General features: G+C 37.4%; 2 protein-coding genes across 2 annotated transcripts; both read left to right on the top strand.

Annotated features, from left to right (window-relative positions):
- The first annotated feature begins 6,463 nt into the window (after positions 1–6,463).
- Positions 6,464–8,204, top strand: zgc:154093 (uncharacterized protein LOC777623 homolog). The gene has a single exon (XM_058744873.1). It carries the CDS (start codon positions 6,675–6,677, stop codon positions 7,509–7,511), a length of 837 nt encoding a protein of 278 aa, XP_058600856.1. The 5' UTR covers positions 6,464–6,674; the 3' UTR covers positions 7,512–8,204.
- Positions 8,205–8,645: 441 nt separating this feature from the next.
- On the top strand, positions 8,646–18,718 carry ercc2 (excision repair cross-complementation group 2). The gene is made up of 23 exons (XM_058745081.1): positions 8,646–8,820; positions 8,947–9,046; positions 9,472–9,549; positions 9,651–9,713; positions 9,826–9,939; positions 10,032–10,148; positions 10,465–10,581; positions 10,682–10,805; positions 10,892–10,988; positions 11,089–11,222; positions 11,639–11,807; positions 11,928–12,046; positions 12,350–12,419; positions 12,525–12,594; positions 12,931–13,032; positions 16,690–16,753; positions 16,843–16,964; positions 17,050–17,142; positions 17,266–17,338; positions 17,769–17,839; positions 17,946–18,089; positions 18,164–18,307; positions 18,517–18,718. The coding sequence occupies exons 1-23, from the start codon at positions 8,816–8,818 to the stop codon at positions 18,607–18,609; spliced, it is 2,283 nt and encodes a 760-aa protein (XP_058601064.1). The 5' UTR covers positions 8,646–8,815; the 3' UTR covers positions 18,610–18,718.
- Positions 18,719–18,722: the final 4 nt, after the last annotated feature.

Raw genomic sequence — 18,722 nt, 5'->3', positions numbered from 1 at the left:
GTATGGCAAGAAGGATGGAGATTGTGTCATTGGTGTTTCAAACCTGAATTCATTTCATCTGAAGAACAAAAAAGAACAATGTTGTTAACCAAAGTTTTGGTGACCTTTGACCTCCATTGAATATAGAGAAGAAAAAAAAAAAGCATTTCTCAAATTATCTTCTTTGCATTTCCACAGAATTAAGTCATACAGGTTTCGGAAAGGCATAATGACGATACTTTTGGGTGAACTACCCCTTTAAGTGCAAATGTAGGTTACGTTTTTGGCAGTTGACTCATCCCCAATGTCAACTGAGCAGAAATCTCAGTTAAGTTAAAACTGTGTCCATTTATCACAGTACAACCTCCCTAAAATGAGAAACCACAGGAAAAGGTCTTATTTGACTTTGTTTTACATTTAGTCTGTTGTAAACACGTTTCTATACAGGGTACCACCACACCCTGCTGTTTTTATAACTGGAGTGGCTGGGGTGATTTTCTTTGGCAGGGGAAACTGACCTTGATTAAACAGAGGCTAAATTTGCGTAATGTTCTTATAAAGTAGCTTATTTTAGCCCAGATTCTTTGTTTTAAACTGTATGCAAAGCTTTTCTCAGAACAAAACTACAGCTGCCTGTCATGGATATCTACCGTCAACACTAATTGAAAATAGAATAGTTGAAACTTCATAAGAATGATGCATTGGCATATATTTTGTCACTAAACCTTTTCAACAAAATTTTGAGGCTCGAGTAAACATGATATTAACCTAAAACTTTTATAACTGCAGTTTTAATTTTTTATATAAAAATGTATTTTTGTGTACTTTATATGGAATTAAATAAAATAAAGTGACATTTAATTTACAGCTTATACAATTATTTTTTATGTGGAAAACAAAAGGTCGGAGACTACTACCAATAAAAAGATTTTACTGTTGGCCTATTTTTAGTTTTACTTTAACTGGAAGCCTTGCTCTCAATCTAGAACTGTTTAGGAGATTAAGTCGTGCTAAACGTCATGCCAAATTTCTACAGCCATCATGTTTGTGATTCCCATGTGGACACAACTACAACCTTCTCTTTGGTCCCTCCACCCTATTTCCTGCCCTCTTTGAGGAATTCCACCCAGTACTCATTTTTCTTGGGAAGACAGATCTGAGCCAGGCACTGGAACGGGAATGAGATGTCTGCTTAAGAGACCTCAAAAACAAAACTGGCTTCCTTTGGAAAAAACAGACAGGGAAATTCATTGAGTCAACGAGTGGAGCCTTCCTTTTCACTCAAAACACTTTCTTCCTATTCCACTGCTGTGGATAAAGGGGAAATAACATATTAAAATAGATTGTTATGTAAAATATTTATCTGGTTTGTGACAAAAATAGCCTGGAATATTCAGAGTCCTTTGCTTTAAAGTTTGAAATTCAAAAACACCACACTTTGAATGGGTGGGCAAAATGTTTGCAAATAGTCATAATAAAATTGCTAAAATTGCACTGCTTTTTAAAAATGGCCAGCATCTTATGCCAATAATTTTGTTATAATTATTTATTTATTTATGTATTTTCATATAGTTGCACTCTCTAGCATAAAATCATACATTTATGTATACCTAAGCAACTTTTAATTTCAACTCAACATGCGTGCGTTACGTGTGTGAAAAAGCTGCTTAATGATAATTACTGCAGTCAATTCAAACATAGTATACAGAGTTCCCACAGCAGCCCCTCGGCCCTCTGGGAACTATCTGCACTAAATGGGTCATACGGTCTGTTTATTTCTTTTCCTGCTGAGCTGTGCCTTTTCCCAAGTCTGCCCTCATTAAATTGCTGTAGTAAATCACACCGATTTTGTGACATGTCAATGAAATTTAAGTAAGCTATTTCAGACTGGGCTAAAGATAAATATATAAACATTTTATTCGTCACTCTTTGTTCTATTTCAGTCATTTGTATTGTTTTCTTATCTTATGTAGTAATCACTGCACACACTGGCAGCAGTGTGTCCTTGTGAGGAGCAGACTAAATAGACCATGAATGGAAACGTAGTGTGTAAAACTGTTAAAAATGCTGTCCATTTATGTTTATGGCATGCAGGCTTTAACAACATCCTTCCAACTTTTGAACTCCAGTCACTTTAATCTGTCTGTACGGTGATAAATAGACTTTAAGCTCGATCTATACAACAGTGTTATAGGTTATTTATTCTATAGAAAGATGAGGGCTAAAAAGTCCAATAAGAATGTCCTAAATATGCCACACATCAGTAAAAGTCACAATTGTCTGAGTCCAGTGTGATTTCATGGTGGAATTACAGCTCTTTTTCCATCTCAGCTTAGTGTGTCATCCTCCCAGAATGCCTTCTGACAGGCCTGTGCTCTGAACACTGTGAAAACACTCCAGAGCACTAATGCAAACCACATGTCATATCCCAGAATTCCCAGAATTCCCGCTAGGAAGGTCACTTAGCTTGTCAATTGTCCTGCAAAATTGGACTCTGGTTCAGCATTCCCCATTTACTGCCCATTCATACAATATACACAGTAACATCTTTGATGGATTGACGACTTGAGAGGGCTTCTCAGAAGGGGGTGCTGGTTGACCCGAGGGGTCATTCTGGCCCTTTGCGTCAGAGCTGACCAGCAACTGAACCCTCCAGTGCTAAACCACTTATTAATTCAACCAGAGCAGACATTAGATCTTCCAAGAAATGATATGTGGAGGAGGACAGTCTTTAATCCTCACATGGTTTCTGCAGTAATCTGTGAATTGGGTGTTATAACAAATGTATGTGACCTTATTGAAGACTCCCCAGTTGCACAAAATGTCACAGAAGTTTTATGCCATTATAGTTTTGTCTGTCAGCAGAGTAAGGGGAATTTCTAGGTCACTGAATCATAGTCTAAACATCTTTTTCACACAGAAAATTAGACATTATGGAATAGTATTCAGTCAGCTGGGTCATTACTATGATGCATCAAGTGAAATCATGTTGAAATTTACAGGAAAAGCTCAAAAGGCTTAATCCAAAACACTGAATACTGAACCTAAAAAATGGGTTAGACTGCGGTGTGTTGAGTGTGTGTTAAAGTTATAAATGTCAGGTCTGTGAATGTTGGAAGTCTGATAATAATTCCAGAGGTAGTCGTTGATTTTAACATTAACTAGAGCTTAAACCCACAGAGCCATAAAACAGAGACCTGTTTTAAAGGATGGTTGGAAAGGGCCTTGTATGCATATTTGTAGTCTGAGATCAACTTGGCTCATAGTCCTATAGTGACTATGTCAAACAAATGTTTCTAATTTGGAGAAAATTAATTTAATAAAAGTAGGTTCTCTTTGCTGTTTTCAACATCTTTAGGTGCTCATGTCTGCATTTTTATCTTCAAGTGTACTGATGATCTGGCTGTCCGTCACAGAGACTCATCACATCACATTCATTCATCTGCTTCTTTGGAAAGATGATACACAATTATGATACACCTTTTTTTTTAATCTTTCAAAACTATTATCAGCCACATTAAATAATACATTTAAATTAAAAATACATAAAACCAATTATAGCCACAAAGTATTTTTTGCAAAACATTTTAACTTACAGTAATACGTCTTTGACAAACATTTAATGGTTACAATATGTATATGTCTTGTATTAGTTGTTAGACTACTTATTATTGAAAATGATTAGTGGTATTTTGTTACCAGTAAAGGGATATTACAACATTGTTTCTGTGCTCATGCAACATGATTTGCTTTGTTTTTAGACTATTGTTGAGACAGACCTACAACAGGGTAGGGCTTGTCTATCCCATGAGTCAATGCAGCATCAGCATGGGAAAAGACATTGTTAAGCACTTGCTATGCTGAGTGGCCTGAAGGTAGAGGAACAGTTCACCATTAAATTAAAATGCTGTCATCATTTAGTCATTGTCATGTCATTCCAATCTATCCAACTTTGTTTTTTCCATACAACACCAAAGGAGAAATTTATCTGAATGTTTGAGCTGCTTTCTGTCATATAATGGATATGGATTGGAACTGGGCTGTCAAGCTTCAAAACGGACAACAAAACACTATAAAATATCATAAAAATGGTGTACTGCATGTACGCTGTATTCAAAGTCTTTTCTGTAAGGAACAGACTGAAACTGAAGTTGTTGACTAAAACTTGGTCACCACAGGCTAATTTCATTCATGAAAAAGAGTTGACATTATATTTTAAATAATGTTTTTGTGTGTGTGCCTGTGTGTGTGTTAAACAGATGACAAAAAGCCAAGTACATGATTGATGAGTACATGATTGAAAGTGTTTTTTTTTTTAAATACACTTTTTTTTGGATGAACTGTCCCTTTAATTACAAAGAAATAACTGAGGGAGGAAGCATCTGTCTATTATAAGTGCGCACTTTAACACTTAAAACGGATAGACGTCGTACAGTGTGTGTGTGTGTGTGTGTGTGTGTGTGTGAGTGAGTGTGTGAGTGCGCGCGCACACACTCACTTTAGGCGTCCTCCTGCCCTCCTCCTGCCAAAGATTTCCTCATTCACGAGCATCGTCCCTGCCCTTCTGCAGCTCGTCGCCCTCAGCTTCAGCGCGCATAAGAGGTTTATAGCTACCCTACCGAGAACAGCTTATCCACTAACACCTCGGAATAACCTACCAGAACAAACGACTGATTTCAACGCAGATATCAAAGGCAAGTACAGATACTTTCACCTCTAGTTTTGAATATTAGAATTTAAATCTCAATTTACTAAACTCGCCAGTGCTGAGATTTATTGTGTCGTGATGAGCCATGTAGTGATTAGGCTACTTGTTCAATCAAATTATTGTCATTTGTACGATAGAAAAAATAAAATGGAAAACTTTGCTGCTTGAATGTTTCAGTATATAGCATTCATTACATTTTTTTTTTTTTTTTACAACTTTTAATAAACTGAACTCAGAACTCTTAAAATCTAATAGAAATAACAGACATTATTGTAAGTTAGATGGATGTAACAAAAATATTATTACATAATGATAAGAACATTGTTTACAGTGTCCTTAAGGAAATTTCAGTATGTATATATATATATATAAAACTGTCTTTTTCATTGCACAAATCAGGGTTTTGGTGACTGTGAAAGCCCTTAATTATTATACTTAATCAAGGTTTTAGTCATCCATATTGTTCTCTCATTTGGTTACACAAAAAACTATACAATTTCAAATAAACACATTAAAAAGCAATAATAAATAACCAAGCCTCTCACTTTCTAAACACCATGGTGGGTGTAGACTAAAGTCTCAGTTATGTTAAAGCAATGACACCATGTGGTTTACTAGGGAAATCCGGGAATTGGCTGATCTCAAGGACTAACTGTGTTTAACCATTACATAATAGGAGTGTGTTAGTGTAACAAGTCCAAGTGATTTTCTGAAGGTCATGAGGACAGATGTCATATAAGACATGTAAGTCACTTTTTTTCTCCATTTACAGAACACAGCTTTTAAACATTCGATATATATTTTTTAACAACATGTTTTTACAATTGCGTCACAGGCCAATAAATCTCAGCAACAAGCTGTGAACAGTCAAAATGGTAAAAACATATGGCTCTCATAGAGAAACAATAACAGAAATGTGCTCGTTTTAATGCATGCTGTGACAGTGACAGCATAATTAACTTACATCTGGGTGAAGTAAAAATAACCACTTTGATGATCCATGCTGCCCTCTCCCTTGTTTTCTTAGCAAATCATGGTTGTATGTGTGTGTATATTTTCTTTTTAAATGTACATGACATTTTAAAAAGGGTTAAATTGATCTATCTATCTATCATTATTCTGATGTATAAAAAGTAAGGTTTCACAGTTGTGCTGTGTTGTAATACTGAGAAAATAAGATCTCATTATTCAAAAGTGATAAATGTTTAAACATTTCAGGGACACTTGATGTAAATAATGCATCTTTGCTGCATGTTATTCTGTTTTGTTCAGTGAAGGGAAGGTTTCCAAATGTTGTGCAATCTTCACACTACATTAAAATGTTGAATACAATAACATACGTCAGTGTGGATGTAATTTAATGGCTGGAGTTCAGAGGAGAACAGAAGTGGGGATTTGTAAGCTCGTTCTCTACTGCCAATAATGTTCTGGGGCAGTTTCATAATATTCTCATAAAGGCATGCACCCAAATAACATCCTTGCTATTATATCTTTTGAAAATCCAACAAATTCCTGCAACATGTTGTGGAAAGACTGAAATTTCTGAGGGTTTGTAATTTATAGGTAAGCAGCTGCAAAGACTAGAGAGAGAAAAAAAAAATCTTAATCTCTGCTCTGGGGAGAAGAAAAACAGAGTTGCTTTCATTGTTGTTGAAATTGCACAGTAAATATATGTGCTTTTCTCTGTGTGTGTGTGTGTGTTTTTTTTTTCTACAACCCCACTCTTGAGTTTCACAGGTTGTAAATCTTTCTTCTCTTTGTTTGTTCCTCAGATCTGCAGTTGTGATGAAACATTCCAGGAGCTTCTGAAGAGTTTCAGACATAAAGGACGTTGCTTCCAGCTGCCGGCGGGAAATTTAGAAGTGAAATAAAGGAGACAAACCAACCCAAACGTATGAAAGAGTTAATATCAGACTGAGGACTAGGTTCCTCTTCATTTCTGCGACAAACATCATCACACGTTTGACACAAAATACTGGGAAACAGAATGCCAGCCAAGACACCCATGTACTTAAAGACATCCACACCAAAGCGAGGCAAGAAGCAGAAAATACGGGACGTTCTTTCAGGAGACATGATAAGCCCGCCGCTGGGTGATGTACGTCACAGTGCCCACGTCGGGCCTGAGGGAGAAGGGGACATGTTTGGCGATGTGGGATTCTTGCATGGCAAACTCGATATGCTTCCAGCCCTCAATCAAATGCCCGGATCTCGTTCTCACAGCATTGACAGAAGAATGGATGAGATCTTCGATATAAACAGCAAGAGCCACACTTACCATCGCAGTCATAATTCTCATCACAATTCTCTCCTCAAAACCACCATCTCCATGCCGGTGTTCATCGCGCCTGTGCAACCTCCTCCTAAACCCCCACGTCTGCATTTAGACGAGCAGCCGTCCCTTGTTCATAAGCAGCAGAATCACCATCACAGTCCAATGCAGCAGCGCTCCATGTCTGTGTGTGAGGAAGGGATTGGGAAGTGCAGGGATCCCTGTCGTGACCTCACTCTCTCCGCCTCCATCGCAGTCCTGCCGCACCTGGTGCCTTCCACGGGCTCCTTATCCGAGGCTTCCTCGGATGACTCCATGTCGGAAGGCTGCGCTCCGCTGGACCCAAAACGAGGCTTGAGTCTGGACTCTGATGCAGGGCTCAGTAATGAGGACCTGCGGAGCGAACACTGTGAATCTCCAGCTATCTCACCCAGCATGTCACGCTCTGAGTCTCTAATGGGTTTGGACCTGGACCTGGGACCATCCATTTTGGAGGATGTTCTAAGGATCATGGACCGTTATAAGAGTGTGGAAGAGAGATATGAGATATAAAGGGACTCTTTTAGATACTGTAATATTGGCGTCAGCTCACCCATGCCATCTTATTATGCCTGTTTCAGAGGACAGTGAAGGAATTGGGATGGATGAGCAATAGCTGGCTGTGCCACAGATGCTGCAGAGTTATGGCACATTTTTATCCACACGTAGTAATAACAAATAGGCAATCGTCTTTACAGCTTTAACTCTGAAAAATACAATCCATCAATCTATCAATTTCCATAGGGTGATCCAGTCATAGCACAACAGTGTTAATGGATAACATAACAAGAGCAGTGTTTTGCTGGGTTTGGTCAACTGGAGATGTAAAATATTTAAGCACTAACAATTTGTTCATTTTTATATTTTCTATTGCTTATGAAGCTATGCTTTGCAGGAAAAGAATACATTTTGGCTATGTAGTAAATTTTCCTGGAAAATGTCAAACATTTTGCATAAAGTTCAAAAAGTATCATTTTTAGTCAATGTAGGTGAATATGACCAAGTAATGAATCAAAATGGAATTTATTTCCACTGGAGTATACCTATTATGCTATTAAGTGATCTAAGATAATTATTTTCCCTGCCTATGAGTACAAAGGAAATCACTTTGTAAAGGTTTATCTTTGATGGGGTGTTATATTACAGTATTTTATTGCATTGTAATATATGAAATAAAATGATCATGTAAATAAAATATTATAAAAATATATGCCTCTGCTGTTTTAATAATAAAATATTTTCTTTCTTTCTTTCTTTCTTTCTTTCTTTCTTTCTTGTATTATTTAAAATGGAATGTTTATTATATACTCTAGGATTTAAAAAATAAGTATTTAATAAAAAACACGTACATGTATTAATTTTTAAAAAGTATTTCCTAAAATTAAACGTATTATTATTATTAACATTTATTTATTATTGCTTTAAAATAACTGATGGTAGAAAAGCACAACCAGTCGGGCAGAATGGCAGAAATGTTTTAGTGAAAGTTTAGTCCGGACTTCTTTTCGATTATTTAGGTCTAATCCCGAAGGTGCTAAATGTACTTCCGCTGAAAATTTTAATTGACATACGTATCATCCAATAAGATAACAGACTGGGGAGGGTTTCCAAGCGAACAACCAATCACAGAAGCAAAATACCTTACGCGTTTTAGCTGCGACAGCTTTTCGTGATACTAAAAACGCCTGTGTAACTCGATAGAAGTCTGTTGTGTAAAATACACATGACAGTTACAATTACTGCTATATAAATGTGTGAAATTATAGAAAACTGACCACCAGAAACACCCCAGTGCTGCAAATTGCTATCAAGCCAACATGAAGTGAGTGAAATTGTCAGATTTCAATACATCGACTAGTAGCATTGCCAATGTGCAGACTGGCTATTCTCCAAACCGCTTTTTATTAAACAGAGGTTTTCTGCTCTAATGTCTCTTTCATCCATTTAGGCTGAATATCGAGGGGTTATTAGTCTACTTTCCGTATGACTACATTTATCCTGAACAATACTCGTACATGCTTGAGCTGAAGAGGACGCTGGACGCAAAGGTGTGTTATAATCCTTTTATTAAGCCAATATCGTCGTATTATATGTAATATGTTAACATTATGGATAGTTAACATGACATTTCACGCCGTGCCAAATGTACCATGCAATGTTATGTGCAACACTTAATTAATCTAAAACGGGTTTAAACTGCAACTTTAAACTTAAACTCGTGATAATTAGTAGCCTACTTATGCTTTTTTTTTTTTTTTTAATGTTGAATAGTTGTTGTTGGTGTCTTAATTATGCGTGTATAACTTGTGTATGTGTGTGTTATTATTAATGAGAAGCCGAAGGAAAAATTCCACATTGGTGGATAATAATGTTAAATCAATCAGTCAATCAATCATGCATGCTGCTTTTGTAGTCTTATATTAACTGAGAGACATCTATCTATCTGTTCCCCCACTTTTATTATCTTGCAAAGGGTCATGGAGTTCTCGAGATGCCTTCAGGAACAGGAAAAACTATTTCTCTTCTTTCCCTCATTGTTGCTTACCAGAAGGTGAGGGATTTCTGAATGACTGTGTTATATAACTTGAAACTTCACTATAATGAGAGACTGATAACTGGAAATAATTTGATTTATATTTTGACAACTTGCAGGCTTACCCTTTAGAAGTCACCAAGCTTGTCTACTGTTCTCGCACAGTGCCTGAAATAGAGAAGGTATTCAACATTATATACATTTTTATAACCCATTGCATACTTATTTTTACATTTCTTTTCAAATATGCATTTCATCTATTTATTTTCTGTAACCTCTCTGTTCTCCCGTCAGGTTGTGGAGGAGCTAAGGAAACTAATGGATTACTATGCAAAGCAAACAGGAGTGAAAAATGACTTCCTTGCACTGGCACTTTCTTCACGGAAAAACCTGTGCATTCATCCTGAGGTAGAAGCTCCTAAATGAGCAGATTTGCATGTGGTTTCAGTAAATTTTTGTGCCGGTGAATTCATTTAGTGGAATTGAATGTGTGATTACAGGTGAGCTCTCTGCGTTTTGGAAAAGAAGTAGATGGAAAGTGTCACAGTCTGACAGCATCATATATCCGCGCGCAGCATCACAGTAACCCAAGTCAACCTCTCTGCCAGTTCTATGAGGTGTGAAGCATTTCTCAAGCATTTGCTGTAGGATTTGGCCTTTTTTCTAATCCTGGTTAAAATTTGTGTAAGGCCTGAATTCCCGTGTGTATTTTATTGTATTCTGGAATATGAAATAATCATGTTCATTAGAAGAAAATGTTAAATTTTTCAAATATTTATGTTTTAAAATAATAAACATTTATTGTTATATATTTTGTCAAATTTTAATTTGCATTGCATAGTCTTTGATCACAATATTAAAAATTAAAAACATTTAATTTAAATAAAAATCTATTTAAAATAAAATGTTAAAATAATAATTTCCTGTACACAGGAATTTAATGCAGTAGGCAGACAGGTGCCCATTCCTCCTGGTATATATAACTTGGATGATCTGAAGGACTTTGGGCGTAGAAAAGGCTGGTGTCCGTACTTCCTGGCACGTTACGCAGTGAGTACTTGCTAGATTTAATATGGTGGAGGATTGCTGCAATTTGATTGATGATTGCACACAATTGATTGTTGTTGCTTTCATACGTTTCTTCTTTTAGATTCTTCACGCAAACATTGTAGTGTACAGCTACCATTACTTACTTGATCCAAAAATTGCAGACCTGGTCTCGAAAGAGCTCGCAAAGAAATCTGTAGTTGTGTTCGACGAGGCTCACAACATCGGTGAGTAGAAATTTGCAGTACTTTTCATGATCACCCATATCATGTGGACAGATCTTGGTTATTTAAGCTGATATTGTTCCTTCTAGATAATGTGTGTATTGATTCCATGAGCGTCAACATTACCAGGAGGACTCTGGATCGCTGTCAGACTAATGTGGAAACCCTGCAAAACACCATTAGCAAGTGTGACAAAATACTGAAAGAGTGAATTCATTAGTATTTCATTTATTACTACATGAGTAATGCCTTTAATTTCCTGCCATCTGTTTGTGATCTTTCAAAGAATTAAGGAAACCGATGCTGCCAAACTCAGAGAAGAATACAGGAGATTAGTTGAAGGTCTTAAAGAAGCAAATGTTGCCAGAGAAACTGACATCTATCTGTCCAACCCAGTTCTGCCAGATGAAATCCTCCAAGGTCAGTTTTATTATCTACAACAACCCCTAAAATATTTGAGTCACACAAAAATGTCTGACTTTGCACTAGATAAAAGATATCAAACCAAGTGACATCTGCAAACAAATGTCATATTTCACAAAACTAACTTTTAACTGAGCATTTTGGTGATGGCTTTCAACCAACCGGTCCCAAGGTCATTTTTAGCTGATATATGAAGTCATCCTCCCTGTTTGACATCCAGAAATGTCCAGATATTTTTAGTGTTGATTTAATCAATACACATACAATGTCTGTTCTATAATATGAAACCTAACATACTTTTTTTGTGAGAATTTTGCTTTGTACATTTCTTTAAATACCACTTGTTTGGTACTGGTTCATTAAGTGTGGCTTAAGTATCTAAATATATTTGGCAAATGTGACACTCACTACAGAGGCTGTACCTGGCAGCATCCGCACTGCAGAGCACTTTGTGGGCTTTATGAAGCGCTTCCTGGAGTACCTGAAGGCACGTTTGCGAATCCATCACGTGGTTCAAGAGAGTGCCCCTCAGTTCCTCAAAGACATCTTTGAGAAGGTCTGCATTGATCGCAAACCCCTGAGGTGAGTAAAAGAAGAATCAGTCTGTTTCTTCTGCTGTCCCATACTGGAAGTACTGATGGTCATTATTAATAAAGCAATATATTCACCCCATTTTAAATTGTGTATTTAATCCACTTCCAGATTTTGTGCAGAGCGGCTGCGCTCACTGCTGAGGACACTGGAGATCGCAGACATTGCTGACTTCTCAGCCATTACCTTGATCTCACACTTTGCCACACTTGTCAGCACCTACAGCAAAGGTAACAAAGCCTTGTCCTGGACTCCTCCCATCATAAAGCTGTGGTCACACATAATTTCATTCTGTGAATTTGCGTAGGAGAAATCCAGCAATTCCAAAGGAAATCCATATGATTAGGAATTTTGCATATGAGCAAACAGTTTCCCTATGCAGATTTTGCAATGGGTTAAAGTTAAAGTTTTTTTTTGGCCTGTGAAATTAGTCTGAAATTTCACTCATGATGTGACCACACCTTTGCACTGCTAATATCTCAAACTCCCCTCAATTTAATAATGTTTTCTTATGTGTAATCGCTCTCTTTTAGGCTTCACCATCATCATTGAGCCCTTTGAAGATAAAACGCCAACAATAGCAAATCCTGTCCTTCACTTCAGGTGCATTAATTCTGCTCTCATACAATTTTTCACGCATTTTCTATTAAATGTCTTTTTAATTCAGTTTATTAGCTTTGTCACTAACTTTGAATTCTTTCTATGCAGTTGCATGGACCCCTCTATCGCCATAAAGCCGGTGTTTGGGCGCTTTCAATCAGTCATTATCACATCAGGGGTAAGCTGTGCTCCTCAATCCATATGCCCCATCTTTCCATGAATATTAGATTACACACACTGCTCACTAATCTCTTCATTGTAATCCCACTGTAACACTCATGCCATCTGTGTGAGACACCTAACTTTCACCTTAAAGCTTGCAGGCCGCATTTAAAATGGGTTTGCTTTAGCTTGCCAATTGGTTTAAAACAGGGAACCTTTTATACATCTGTAGCCTATACTTCTGCTGTTACTGTAAAACACAAATGCTATTTACGAAATCTTCTGCAGTTATTTGTTTTAGAAACGTCACACTTGTTTGATTTAGATCATTTTTGATTCTCTCTCTAAATAGACTCTCTCTCCGCTGGACATCTATCCACGCATCCTTGATTTCCACCCAGTCACTATGGCATCCTTCACCATGACACTGGCACGAACCTGCCTGTGCCCTCTTGTGAGTTGTGACTTGTAATGCCACCCAACTGTGTGTAGTTTACCATTTGAAGAAAGCAATTATGCAAGTATTTGCATATTTAATAGAATTTCGAATTAAGATATACTGGGCTGGCATCTTTTAAAAACACATTAAATCAGTGGTTTTCAGTCTTTTTGACACAGAAGGCCCCCTGTTGCCCTACACAATATTGGGAGCCCCCCATATGTTTGATATTTCTGCTGACAAAGCTGCTTAAGAGAAACTGAGTATTTATATATTAAATTTAGTAACTGTTTTATTATGTGATTCTAGAAGTTTTAAGAATCTAGAATAAGAATAATATATATATATATATATATATATACACAGTCATGGCCAAAAATATTGGCACCCTAGGTAAATACGATCAAAGAAGGCTGTGAAAATTAATCTGCATTATTAATCCTTTTGATCTTTTATTTAATAAAATCACACAAATCTAACCTTTCATTGGATAATAAGAATTTAAAATGGGGGGAAATATCATTATGAAATAAATGTTTTTCTCTAATACACAATTATTGGTACCCCTAGAAATTCTTATTAGTAAAATATAAGTATATTCCCATTCATATTCACAATTTTGAGCACTCCAGGGTGATTATGAACATGAAATTATCCAGCCATGGCTTCCTGTTTCACAGAAATATAAATAGGAGGGAAAACAAAGCCCAAATTCCCTTAATCATCCATCACAATGAGAAAAACCAAAGAATATATTTCTGGTGTGCAGCAAAAGATAATTGAGCTTCACAAATTAGTGAAGTGGCTTTAAGAATAGAGCTGGAGCAGTAAAAATTCCCATTTCCACCATCAGGCCAATAATTAAGAATTTCCAGTCAACATAAAATGTTACGAATCTGCCTGGAAGAGGACGTGTGTCTATATCGTCCTAATGCACGGTGAGAAGGAGCGTTTGAGTGGCTAAAGACTCTCCAAGGACCACAGCTGGAGAATTGCAGAAAATGGTTGAGTCTCGGGTCAGAAAACCTTAAAAACAAGTTGTCAAACAGCCCCTACATCACCACAAGTTGTTTGGCAGGGTTTCAAGAAAAATTCTCCTCGCTCATCCAAAAACAAACTCCAGCATATTCAGTTATCAGACACGACTGGAACTTCCAAATGGGACTGGCTTCTATGGTCAGATGAAACTAAAAAAATTAGCTTTTTAGCAGCAAACACTCAAGATGGGTTTGGTGAACACAGGGATAAAAAGTACCCCATGTGTACAATGAAATATACTGCTGAATTTTTGATGTCGTGGGCCTATATTTCTGCTGGAGGTCCTGGACATCTTGTTTAGATGCATGGCATCATGACTCTGTTAGAAATCTTATAATGGGCCATGTTTGGATCTTCCAACCGTACAATAATCCAAACACAAACCTCAAAAACAACACAAAAATGGGTCACTGAGCACAAAACCAAGCTTCTGCTGGCCATTCCAGTCCTCTGACCTGAACCCTATAGAAAATGAGTGGGTGAACTGAAGAGAAGAAGCACCAACATGGAGCTGTGAATCTAAAGGGTCTGGAGTGATTCTGGATGAAGGAATGGTCTCTGATCTCTTGTCAGGTGTTCTCTAACCTCATCAGGCGTTATAGGAGAAAATTTAGAGCTGTTAAACTGGCAAATGGAGGTTTCAAAATGTATTGAATAAAAGGGTTTCGTTAATTGTGGACAATGTGTATTAGAGAAAAACATTTATTTCATAATGATATTTCCCCCCATTTTAAATTCTTATTATCTGATGAAAGGTTAGATTTTTGTGAATTTTTGAAATAAAAGATCAAAAGGATTAACAATGCAGATTAATTTTCACAGCCTCCTTTGATCATATTTACCAAGGGTGCCGATATTTTTGGCCACGACTGTGTATGTTATATGTATATGTGTGTGTGTGTGTATATATATATATATATATATATATGTATGTATGTACAATGGGGCAAAAAAGTATTTAGTCAGCCACCAATTGTGCAAGTTCTCCCACTTAAAAAGATGAGAGAGGCCTGTGATTTTCATCATAGGTATACCTCAACTATGAGAGACAAAATGAGAAAAAAAAATCCAGAAAATCACATTGTAGGATTTTTAAAGAATTAATTGGTAAATTCCTCGGTAAAATAAGTATTTGGTCACCTACAAACAAGCAAGATTTCTGGCTCTCACAGACCTGTAACTTCTTCTTTAAGAGGCTCCTCTGTCCTCCACTCGTTACCTGTATTAATGGCATCTGTTTGAACTCGTTATCAGTATAAAAGACACCTGTCCACAACCTCAAACAGTCCAACTCCAAACTCCACCATGGCCAAGACCAAGAGCTGTCAAAGGACACCAGAAACAAAATTGTAGACCTGCACCAGGCTGGGAAGACTGAATCTGCAATAGGTAAGCAGCTTGGTGTGAAGAAATCAACTGTGGGAGCAATTATTAGAAAATGGAAGACATACAAGACCACTGATAATCTCCCTCGATCTGGGGCTCCACGCAAGATCTCACCCGTGAGGTCAAAATGATCACAAGAACTGTGAGCAAAATCCCAGAACCACACGGGGACCTAGTGAATGACCTGCAGAGAGCTGGGACCAAAGTAACAAAGGCCTCAAATCCTGCAGTGCCAGGCGTGTCCCCTGCTTAAGCCAGTACATGTCCGGCCCGTCTGAAGTTTGCTAGAGAGCATTTGGATGATCCAGAAGAGGATTGGGAGAATGTCATATGGTCAGATGAAACCAAAATAGAACTTTTGGTAAAAACTCAACTTGTCGTGTTTGGAGGAGAAAGAATGCTGAGTTGCATCCAAAGAACACCATACCTACTGTGAAGCATGGGGTGGAAACATCATGCTTTGGGGCTGTTTTTCTGCAAAGGGACCAGGACGACTGATCCATGTAAGCGAAAAAATGAATGGGGCCATGTATCGTGAGATTTTGGTGAAAACCTCCTTCCATCAGCAAGGGCATTGAAGATGAAAGCGTGGCTGGGTCTTTCAGCATGACAATGATCCCAAACACACCGCCCGAACAGCGAAGGGTGGCTTCGTAAGAAGCATTTCAAGGTCCCGGAGTGGCCTCGCCAGTCTCCAGATCTCAACCCCATCGAAAATCTTTGGAGGGAGTTGAAAGTCCGTGTTGCCCAGCAACAGCCCCAAAACATTACTGCTCTAGAGGAGATCTGCATGGAGGAATGGGCCAAAATACCAGCAACAGTGTGTGAAAACCTTGTGAAGACTTACAGAAAACGTTTGACCTCTGTCTTTGCCAACAAAGGGTATATAACAAAGTATTGAGATGAAATTTTGTTATTGACCAAATACTTATTTTCCACCATAATTTGCAAATAAATTCTTTAAAAATCCTACAATGTGATTTTCTGGATTTTTTTTCTCTCATTTTGTCTCTCATAGTTGAGGTATACCTATGATGAAAATTACAGGCCTGTCTCATCTTTTTAAGTGGGAGAACTTGCACAATTGGTGGCTGACTAAATACTTTTTTGCCCCACTGTATGTATGTATATATGTATGTATGTATGTATATATATATATATATATATTATGTATGTGTGTGTGTGTGTGTGTGTGTGTGTGTGTGTATTTTTATCCATTTTAAACTATTATATTTTTCCAACTTTCAGATTGTTGGCAGAGGGAATGATCAAGTAGCGATGACCTCCAAGTTTGAGACCAGAGAAGATTTTGGTGAGTTGTTTTTTTTTTTTTTGTATTATTCATTTTATTTTGCCAGTGCAGTTAAAAGATAACCTCTTTATTTAAAATACATCCCACAGCTGTGATCCGGAATTATGGAAACCTGCTGCTGGAGATGTCTGCCATCGTTCCCGATGGGATCGTTGCATTCTTCACGAGTTACATGTACATGGAGAACATTGTGGCCTCGTGGTATGAACAGGTATGAAGAGACAACTTGATTCCTTCTCCAATCATTGAAAGTGCCGTTATGATAATCATAACTCATTCTCTTGCTGGATTTGTAGGGCATCCTTGAAAACATCCAAAGAAACAAGCTCATTTTCATAGAAACCCAGGATGCAGCTGAGACCAGCATGGCCCTGGAGAAGTATCAAGAGGTCAATAAACATTGGGGTTTTAATGCTCCCTAATCCAATTTTCTGTAATCGTGTTGTGTAATGTTGAATTTATTTTAGGTTCCCTGTGTTAAAGTAATCACTTTTGTTGTCTTTTACTTTCAGGCCTGTGAGAACGGCAGAGGAGCAATTCTGCTCTCAGTGGCAAGAGGGAAAGTGTCAGAGGGGATTGACTTTGGTGGATACTACTTCTTTCAATTTTGAGCTTTCTTTATACAGGTCTTCTGCTGGTCTTAAGTCTTAATTCACCCTGCCATAAATTAAGGCCTTAGAAAGGTTTTAAATTGGAGCAGAAAGTCTTACATTCATAAAGTCATGGCATTAAATGTTGCATCTAGAAAAAAATGTAATATCTTCCTCAGTATTTTTGTCCTTTTTTCCCAGTACAAATATATAAACATTCTTAAATAAAGATAATTTTACTTGAGGTACAAAATGAAGAGGAAGTTTATCTTTCTGATTTTGACTTCCATTAATTCCTAAAATTTTCTTGACTTGGTCTTAAAATTACTTTCATAAAACCTGCAGAAAACTTGTTATAATTAGCAAATTCTTTAAAACAATTAAGTGTAATCATTTGTTCATCAGTTTTTCTTTTCAACCCCCAGTTCATCATTTTGGCCGTGCCGTTATCATGTTTGGAGTACCATACGTTTACACCCAGAGTCGAATCCTCAAGGTTTGTAGAGCTTTTTCTCCCAGATCTCGAATACATTTCCAATTTACAAGATTTCCAATACATTCTGTAATGAATCAAAATACCCTGACCTGTTTGATTGAATCAGGCACGGTTGGAATACCTCAGAGATCAGTTTCAAATCCGGGAAAATGACTTTCTGACGTTTGATGCAATGCGCCATGCGGCTCAGTGTGTGGGCAGAGCCATCCGAGGCAAAACAGACTACGGCCTGATGATCTTTGCCGATAAGGTAAGTAAACTGATGAGAAGGTAGCATGTTTTTTTTTTTTTGTCTAAGTTGTTTAATTCTTGCGTTTCCCTCAGCGTTACGCACGAGCAGATAAGCGAGGAAAGCTGCCCCGCTGGATCCAGGAACACCTTACAGATGGAAGCCTAAATCTGACCATTGATGAGACTGTGCAGTTAGGCAAGCACTTTCTACGACAGATGGCCCAGCCCTTCAGACGGGTAACCACAATAACCTTCCTCAGCCTGTTCAATGATTCTAAACCTCAATCAATAAGTTGAGTTAAAGTCTACATAAATTGAAACCAGTTGAAATCATATATAAACACAAAAAGCAAAAGCACAATGATAAGTTTGCAGGGATGAGATTGTGAGGTACATGTTCTTATTTATGTTGTATTAAGAGCCTTTGTGTCATGTTTGTGTGGCAGGAGGATCAGTTGGGTCTGTCCCTGCTGACCCTGGAACAACTGCAGTCTGAGGACATGCTTCAGAAAATTGCTCAGATCGCTCAACAAGCCTGAGGTCTCAAAAGGAACAAAGAGATGTGTATATATGTATTCTTTTTTTTTTTTATGATTCTTTAATATGGTGTTTTCTACAACAAGAAGCATTAATAAATGCTGTTATTTAGCCA

The sequence above is a fragment of the Onychostoma macrolepis genome, chromosome 15 (genome assembly GCF_012432095.1).
Source record: "Onychostoma macrolepis isolate SWU-2019 chromosome 15, ASM1243209v1, whole genome shotgun sequence".
Taxonomy (NCBI): Eukaryota; Metazoa; Chordata; class Actinopteri; order Cypriniformes; family Cyprinidae; genus Onychostoma; species Onychostoma macrolepis.
Note: the sequence above shows the minus strand (reverse complement) of the source record. Positions and strands in the feature narration are given on the sequence as shown.